Source organism: Elaeis guineensis, chromosome 7 (assembly GCF_000442705.2).
Source record: "Elaeis guineensis isolate ETL-2024a chromosome 7, EG11, whole genome shotgun sequence".
Taxonomy (NCBI): domain Eukaryota; kingdom Viridiplantae; phylum Streptophyta; class Magnoliopsida; order Arecales; family Arecaceae; genus Elaeis; species Elaeis guineensis.
The window spans coordinates 84576437-84585818 of NC_025999.2; the positions used below are offsets into that span (position 1 = coordinate 84576437).

Below are 9382 nucleotides of genomic sequence, written 5' to 3' on the forward strand. Positions count from 1 at the left end.
CAGAGCCCTGCTCCTTCTCTCCCAGTACAGCTCTCTCTCTTCTCTTTCGGTTCCTGTTCATCGATTTCGTGCGACATCACGAAGAACCAAGCCACCCGGGTCTCTATTCACGAACAAAAAGCCACACCTGATCTTCTGTTGAGAAGCCAAAACCACCTCCGATCGCACGTCGATCCAGAGAATAGTTCGTGGACTGCGAAACGCGTGGAAACGCCCACGTGGTCCACAGACTGATCATGGACCGTCGATCCATGGTGGATCGGGGTACAGGCCCCAGACTGGTGCCACGCCCACCTGGCGCCTAGGCCGGGCCGTGCCCCGCGTGTGCGCCTTGGCTGGGCCGCGCGCCAGCGCCTGAGGCGCGGCCCGGCCCAGGCGCCCGCGGGGCACAGCCCAGGCCCGCGCACGCGGGCCAGCCAGGCCCAAGCACCGTGCCTGGGCCTGTTCCTCGTCCACCGTACATCGGGCGGTCCACGGTCGGGTCGTGGACTCGTGGGTATTTTCCACGCGTTTCGTGTGGTCCACAGTACTATTCCGTGGACCGACGCACGATGGAGGTGGTTTTGGCTTCTCAACAGAAGATCAGGTGTGGCTTTTTGTTCGTGAACAGAGACCTGCGGTGGCTTGGTTCTTCGTGAGGTTATGGGAATCGAAGAACAGGAATCCAAAGAGAAGAGAAGAGCGTATGCTGAGAGAGAAGGAGCAGGGCTCCTGGACAGCGAACAGCGGTCGCTTCAGAGATTCAGGGGGTCTTCCAAGAGAAAGAGCTTTTGTGAGGGAAACTTTCTGTAAGAGAGAAATTGGGTGTATGAGGTTGAGGATGAGATCTCCTCTTGTAAAATTTCTTTTTCATAGTGAATTTTGCATGTCCCATAGAGGCGAGCCTTTTGTGACTGATCCACGTATTTTGATTGTTTTTTGTTTTGTTTCTTCTTTCTTCCTGTTGCATTGCGAGTACCGAAAAGATCTTGAGAGGTGGTATCCTGACCAATATCCACCCAATAATATATATATATATATTTTTTTTTTTTATATATATATTGTTTAAAGAAAAGAAACATTGAGGCATTTTTGGTTGAAAAAGGTTGGAAATGAGGATATAAACAGTGATTTTCTTGCTCTTGGTCTCCGCACTTGAGGTCGGGCAATCGAAATGAGAGTGGCTAAAGTAATGCTATTGCTGAGCTCTGTCCGGATACCTTAAAAAGCCCTCATCGAGATGTTCTCCAATGAAGACCCTCCGACGCTTAAGTCAGGAGATAGAGAACAATGAAAGGAGAGAGCAAGAGTGGAGAACTTACTTTGAGGTCCCTGTGCCTTTTTATTTATAGGAGAGGAATCAGAGTTGTATACGTCTCCGAGTCTTGATTGCTTTTGATTTTTGCATGCAGATTGATTCAGAGAAGTTATTTTCTTTTGTAGGAGACTCGATTGCGAAGGGATCTTTCTTTATCTAGATCTTTTCAATTTAGGAGAGAGACGGATTCTGTCAGGGAAGATCGTAGCTCGGACATGGACAACCTAAAATAGCTCGTCCGAAGTCGAGGTAAGATCCTTCGTATAAATCGAGGATCGAAGAGAGCCGCTACCAACATGATATGGGATGTTCAGCAATCCTTAGGTTCATTGCGGATAAGTGGGTCAACCAGTGCCCATCTTCTATAGTTCGGTCGAAGCCGAGGATGCATCTAGCTGAAATCGAGGTGGAGATCTACAACAGATTTCTATTCAAGCGGTTGGTTGGGGGAGTTTCTTTTCTATTCCGAATTTAGAGGAAAATGAGAATATCCCAATCCTCCAAAATTTAATCTTTAATCTTTTGTATATTTAAATCCTGTTTTGATTTTTATTTCTATCGTAAAGTAAACAATTTGGAAGATATAGCCATTTCAATTATCATTCCAATACATTTGGATTCTAGTCGTAAACCAAATGCACCTTAAATTTAAAGTTGTTTAGTTCGTAATAGAAATTATAATGATCATATCCTCTAATGTATTTATTTTTATTAAAATTAAAATTAAAATGAAATAGATCTAATATTAAAGACGAATGAAATTAAATTTTAAAAATTAAAATATTTAATTTTAATTTTTTTTAAAATCAGAATGAAAATAAAATTCTCTAAACTAAACAATAGAAAAAATTAAGTTACTTATTTTATTTTATTCTAAAATCTAATTCCTCAAAACCAAATGTGCTTTTGCTATAATGATCAAAGCATTGCGATACGATTTAGATGAATCTTGCTACATAGAACATGATCACCTTTAGGGCCGGAACATGTCAACCACGAAGCCTACACTTGCTCACATGCGAGTTCTATAAAGCTGACGGGATGGAAGAGAAGCTTGTTGGGTAACAATGACAAGTACGTGATTGAAGAAGTTGGCCCGGGGTGGGCATTGCAGTGCACGTGTCCATGGAGTGGTCCATGGCACGTGTATGTTGCATGGAGGCGGTCCGGCCGGTAACGTGAGTGGACACAAAGCAAGAGGGTGACTGCCCAAAGGAACGAGCCGTACGGAGAGTGGTGGTGGGTGGTGGATGATTGATTGAGTTGTGTGCATGCATTTGCATCAGTTTGGTAAATGGGATTGTTGTGATCCCACCTCTCCTCACGAAACCGAATGATTGACGCCTGCAGTTGAGTTATCATCTCTCCAAATGGAACGGATAAAGTATAGTTGACCATTTTACCATACAACACATGGAAAAGTTTTTAGAAAATAGGTTTAAATCGGTTCAATTTCGAAAAGATTTAGGTTAAGAAATGGGCTGATTAAAATATTTTTTTTTTTGAGTTATATTTTGATTAATTGTATCCTTCAATCTCAAAGGGATTAAATGTTGCAATAAAAGAAAAGGTTGATATGGGATTTAAAATCAATCTTTAGGTAAATTTTAGATTTTTTATAATTATATCTACGGACTCCTACGATCTCTTTTAACTTAAAAAAAAAAATAATAATAAAATAAAGACTTATTACCTGGCTCTTAATTTTTTTTTATTTTTTATTATCACACCGATCAAATCATGAGGTGCCTTACCAAACGTACGTTCCATCATGTCAATAAAATGTTTGGTGGCACTTCCACCATTTTTCACAAATAAAACAGAAGGGGGAGAGAGAGAGAGAGCTTGGTACGTAAGCCATCAAATGTCGCTTTGTTCACAGGGAGCTAGAATTGCGCCTCCTAAGAAAAATAATAATCAAATTTTTATGTAAACATGAACTTTACTGGCCCAATTGAATCCAAATCATGACTTAGGTTTGACATGGACGTAAAGTCTGGTAGACCTAACTTACCAAATTTTGAGACAGTACATGGGTAAACCTAATGGGCTTTCAAGTGGCCTTGGGCTGTGCTTCAGAGTGTTATAAACAATTAAACATGCGTTGACTGGAAAAAGGCTACTAAATAGACCATGATGGAACTAAAAAATATAGGATTAAGCTCGTGCAGATTTCAGATTCCATACTGCAGGCTAGTACTCGAGAATTTGGCCCATTCCAATCCCCCTAGGCATAGCCTGACATTAGATCGTCAACTTCACCATCGTCTTTATAATCCAGGCCTTTTTATTTCCAACAAATAGAATGTTAATTTTAATGAAGCAAATGTACCAAGTTTAAATCTGCATAAAAATAAATCAAGTATAAGTGCATTTATGTTACTATTTTAGGGGAAAAGAGTTGCAATTTTAAAATTGTTAGAGCTACCTTCATTCTTTCCTTGGAAATTGGATGAATCAATATATATGCTGACCATTGTGGAACATTCAAACAACCATTTCATTGTGAGAATGCTGAAGCATGAATTAAGCTTCCATTGTGATTGATTTTGGCTTATACTTTTACCAAACAGTAATTATCCAGGATGGCAAAGATATACCACAATTAGTTGTGCGAGATTGGCTAACACCTCTGAAGAGAAGATTTCCTAATTACTCTAATAAGAAAAGGGAAACTAGAGAAGGAACAGGTTATAGAACAACTACTAATGAGTTATTCTCACCCTATAACCCCATGCAACAAAATTTAACAAATCAACATGGTTCGGACGATCAACATGTGACTAAAGTCCACAAAAATACATTGCATGAATTGCGATCACTTTAAGGATCTCTATATATATACAAAAGCTTCCTATTAAGAAGTCATATTACCTTAGAGAAATAGAAGAAAGCTATGCAGCTTTCTCAGAATCGTTTGAAGAGTTCATTATTTCAGTAGTAGATATCATTGACGGAGAGTACGTAACCCACTTAATCATTTATTTCTATCCCATGTACATTTTTATCAAACTCATAATTCTTTTCGGTACAATCCTAATTAAAAGAACCAAGAGGAGGAAGAAGCAGCAGCAATCAAAAGAACAGAAAGAAAAGACATAAGAAGATGAGATCTTCTTCCGTTGTTCGAGCTTTCCACCACCACCCTCCTCACGTGAACTTGGTCTGGCACTCCTGCGACACGACACGGGCCTCCTTCGCCAATCCACTGGCCTTAATGTCACACGTTACATCCATGTTCTTGCTTCCCATCACCATCCCACCAATGGTCTTCCCCACCGAGAATTCGATCACCAAGGACATGGGGATGACGTCCTTCGACCCTTTTAGACTACGTTGGATCTGTTTTGGTAGCACCATGCGCGATCTCCGGAGGACAAGTTGGAAGGTGGTTGTGTTCTGGTACCCCTGATCGAACGCCTTCGTCTTTCCCACTGCAATGTCTGCACCGTCGTGGGCGAGTACGGCCTTCCCGCCGGCGCCGTAGGAGTACCCCATGCGCAAGCTCGGGTTCTCGACCCTCATGGTGAAATGGTACTCGGGCTTCCAGGGGGAGCCGGCTCGAGGATTTGGATTCCTCAGCACGAGGCGGGAGACAGAGAAGGAGGGGTCCGCAGGTCCCACGACCAAGAGGTAGATGATGGCGACGATGGCGGCGAGGATGGAAAGGACGAGGGCGATGCCGATGGTCCACTTGAGGCACGGGACGATGGGCCGCCGCTGGTGGCGGTTGTTGTGGTTGTTGCGATACTGCTCGACGAGCTTGGCATTCTCCGGCGGCGGCACGCGGTAGATTTGCTCCTTGGGGAATTGGACGACGTAGGTCTCCGTGGGGCGGCGGGGGAGGGGATTGGGTTTGATGGGGGCAGGGGGTGGGAGGGAGGGTCTGCCGTCTGTGGGGTCGATTGGGGGGGTTGTGGTGGTCGGCCGGGGCCCAGGTGGAGGTGGTCGAGGTGGCGTGGGGGCGACCCGCTCCGCCATGGCGGGACGGGGGGGTGAAGGGGATGGCAAGAGGGGTAATGGCGAGGGGGAGCGAGAGAAGGGGAGGGGTTTGCATGGGGCGGGGGGAAGGATGGAGGAACGTTGGAGGAGGGGGTTGGAGGGCAGAGAGGGAGGAACACGCGGACGCATGCAAGACAGCATGGTTAGCGCGTTGCCTATCATTAGAAAGGATGCGATAGTTGACTCGGTCAACCAGGTGTCATGGACCGAATGTTTTGGGGGGTGTCTGAACCCACTGCAAACTAGCCCGGACCGGACTAACGGTTTTGGACCGGCACTCGGATTTGCTATGACTCACTGTTTTTAATCTTCATCAACTTCTTCTTTCCAACCTTCAGCACAACTTTTTGAGCTAATGAATAATTATTAACGAGCTCGAAATAGTTCATGATCGTCTTTGGAAGGATGATCCTCTGGTTATTCTCTTGCGGTCAAGTTAATCAAGGATGTCTAATTATATATAGATTTTACAGTTTTATTTTCATTACTTTGCATTCTTTTTTGGTGGTGTGATTTGGTTGGGATTAGATTGGCCTAGTTTCTTTTAGTGGCTGCGTAGAACCTCAAGTTGGGTTGTATACATGCACACTGATATTTGTTGGGTTTGGACTAGTAAAGAACGTTTGGTATTGATCCTAAGTAATCTACAAATTTAGTCCACACTATATAAAAGCTGATATTTATATGCATTAATTCAATGAGATAAAAAGAAAGATTTATTTGCTTAAAGAAAGAGAAAAGATTTACGTATGCATATAGAAGTTACTTCATACATCACAACATGTATGTATCATGCATTCTAGTTAATATATATGATATTAAGTTAGCCATAAGAACTTCTATGTTTCATCAATGGTAACCACATAAGCAATGAAAGGATAGTCAAAAAAGCCAATGGATTTGTAGAGGATTTTGGTGTGGAGAGAGTGTAAGGGCTAGAGCGGATGACAAGATTGAGGCTAAGGAGGTTGGATTGGACAAATTCTTTCACGGCATTGCATATCGATGGAAAGAATGAAAAGTGAAAAATAAGACAAAAATTAGCACACAGTGGGATCATATTTTTTTTAAAAGAAAGAAAAAATATTGATAATGTGTGAAAAACTATAGACAAAGAGAACTGATGATAAAGATGGATCCACAAAGAACTGATGATAAAAAATAATGAAGGTTGCTCAAGAACAAGGCAATATAGGGTTAGTCGAAGAGGATAGGAAAAAAGAGGAGAGGAGCTAATAGCGATGTCTTTATCTTAAAGGTAGATCTCTAGGACGCTGACATCTCTGTAGGGAAAGAAGCCCTTTGAGATGTGGGCATTGTAGATTAGTTTGAATGGAATCTTTGAGTCGGAGACATAAGGATTTATCAAAGACATCTAAATTATTACCAATTAACAAGGGTATTATAGTCATTTCATCAATTCATATAACATTATGAATATTCTTATTGTTCTTATTATGGGCGTTTCTACAAAACCATATAACGAGCATTGCTTCAATCATTTCCCAAATGAACTCCAACATTTTAGAGTCCAATAGAATATTAGAAATGGCACCCTAATTATAGTTGGGCTGGATGATACTGCACTCCAATTGTGACTGATTGATGTCAAATAAAAGGGTGTAGACCCAGGTCCCACCAACCACCCTACCAAGCTTTAGGACAACCACAGCTGCCGAAGCTCGTGCATGGTGGTGAGGTTGAAGGCACGATGAGGGGGACAATGGTGGAGAGAAGGGCACGAGGAGGGCATTATTAGATGTTGGAGAAGTCAACTGGAGTAGGTTCCTTGCTTCCCAGGCTCGGTAATTTGTCGAGATTGGAGCAATGTTGATGGTTGGGCTAGTCAATTAGATAGGTTTCTTTTACTCTTTATAGTTCTTGGTTTGAAGGTAACAAGGGCATGCAAGGTTTGCTTGCAAATTAAATTAACATCATCTGCGTCAAATAATGAGAGATGTTATAGGTAATTTCAACAAAATCTTGAACGTAATATACAAAAAGTCTAAAATAAATAATTGTTCTAAACAAGAGACTTGAAATAAATATGCATTCATAGAAGTGGGTCATATATAGGAGTAGTTGTGTTTACGCTGAGCTAGAGATGACAATTGGGTTGGGTTGGATCAGATCATATACGGATTAGATCAATACGGATCGGATCATAAAATTATCAACCCAAATCCGATCTATTTATTAAATAGATAAAAAATTCAAATCTAAATCCAGCCTGCATATTAAACAGATAATCTGATCCGACCTATTTAATCCATTTATTAAATAGATCAAATTAGGTTAAACATGTTAAATTGGTTAAACGGGTTAAACAAGTTCAACAGGTCAGATTAAATAGGTCAGAAATAGGTTAAGTAGATTTTAAACAGGTTAAATAGGTCTTAAATAGATTAAACAGATCGGGTTAAATGGATCAGAAATAGGTTAAATAGATTTTAAATAGATTAAACAGGTTAAATAGGTTAAATAGATTATCTGACTCAATCCGACCTGAATATTAAACGAGTTAAATGAATCAGATACCTAAAACCTAAATCCAGCTCAAAATATTAAATTGGTTAAACGGATTGACTTGTTTATGACCCAAGCCCGTTAGCCTAAATCCAAACTTATTTATGGTGGGTCAAACATGAGTTAAATTGGTGAGTCGGATCATATTTTGCCGATCCAACTCTGAGCTAGCTCTGGCTTCTTGGTTGCTAGGACTGGCCTAAACAAAATTCAAGCACTTTTATGCATGGATAGAGAAATTTTTTATGCCCTATATTTAGTAGAAAAAAATACATCACTTCATCAGATTGAACTACATAATACAATTAATAAAGAATGGGCATTTAATATAGCTTAGCCTTTTTTTTCTCAAATTTTTCTAACCAAAATGCCCATCTCTTCTTTTACTCTATTTGCTCCTGTAATATCATGTTACATCCTATAAATAATTATGGAGATGTTATAAAAAATAATAAGACATCATAATAATATTATGACATTATATTTATATTTTATAAATAATTATTAGGATGTCATAAAAGATAATAGAATATCATAATAATATTATGACATCTTGTTATATCCTATAACATTCTATTGTATCTTATAAACAATTATCAGAATATCATAAAAATTAACAAAATATCATAATAATATTATGACGCCCTGTTACATCCTACAACATCCTGTTGTCATCAATAAAAAAAGTAACAGGACGTCATAACATTATCTAGAATGCCATAACATTCAATAAGAAAAGACATTTTGATTAGAAAAAATTTGAAAAAAAAAAGTTGAGCTACATTAAATACATGCCCCCTTGTTAATTGCATTATGTGGTGCAATCTAGTAAAGCGATGCATTTTTTCTCCACCAGATGCGGTGCACAAAGAATTACTCATATTATAAATAAATTCTAAATATATGGATTTTTTTTTGTGGCTTCAGATCCTCAGTAGTAGTTGACCCTTTACTACGTTAAGAGCCCATCCTTTTATATAGTAAATATCATGAAAAAATTAATCAACTACTTATGTTCTCATATTTTTCAAGATGCATAAGTTACTTTCCTATGGATAGTATTTTTATTGATAAAATAAAGAAAAATCTTATCCATTTAGAGATGGTTAAATCATTTTTTCATCAGCTAATAAAATATATACTTAAATTTATTCCTAAACTGTTCCATCCTCATTTCTAATATCTCTATCATTTAATGTCTAATAATTCAGTCATCTATTTTCTTTAAATAAAAATATAAAAAAATATTATAAAAATATAAATAAATTTTAATAATTTATTTTAAAAAATATTAATATAAAAAATATAAATAATAAAATTTGAAATTATTTTTTATATAAAAATATGAATAATTTATTTTTTTTTGAAAATATTGTTGGAAAATATTTACTAAAATTTTTTTCATATATATATATATATATATATATATATATATATATATATATATATATATATATTACCCACAAAAGAACGGATTGTTTTTTTTTTTTTTTTCTTACACAACACCACCCGCCCAACCCCACACCCCGGCCCCCACCCCCCCCCCCCCCGCCCCCC

At 38.9% G+C, this 9382-nt stretch overlaps 1 protein-coding gene across 1 annotated transcript; it reads right to left on the minus strand.

Annotated features, from left to right (window-relative positions):
• Positions 1-4143: 4143 nt before the first annotated feature.
• Positions 4144-5341, minus strand: LOC105048772 (NDR1/HIN1-like protein 13). Its single transcript, XM_010928220.4, has one exon. The coding sequence runs from the start codon at positions 5276-5278 to the stop codon at positions 4448-4450; it is 831 nt and encodes a 276-aa protein (XP_010926522.1). The 5' UTR covers positions 5279-5341; the 3' UTR covers positions 4144-4447.
• Positions 5342-9382: the final 4041 nt, after the last annotated feature.

Coding starts and splice junctions, on each gene's coding strand:
- LOC105048772 (XM_010928220.4), bottom strand. CDS start 5,278: ATGGCGGAGCGGGTCGCCCCCACGCCACCTCGACCACCTCCACCTGGG.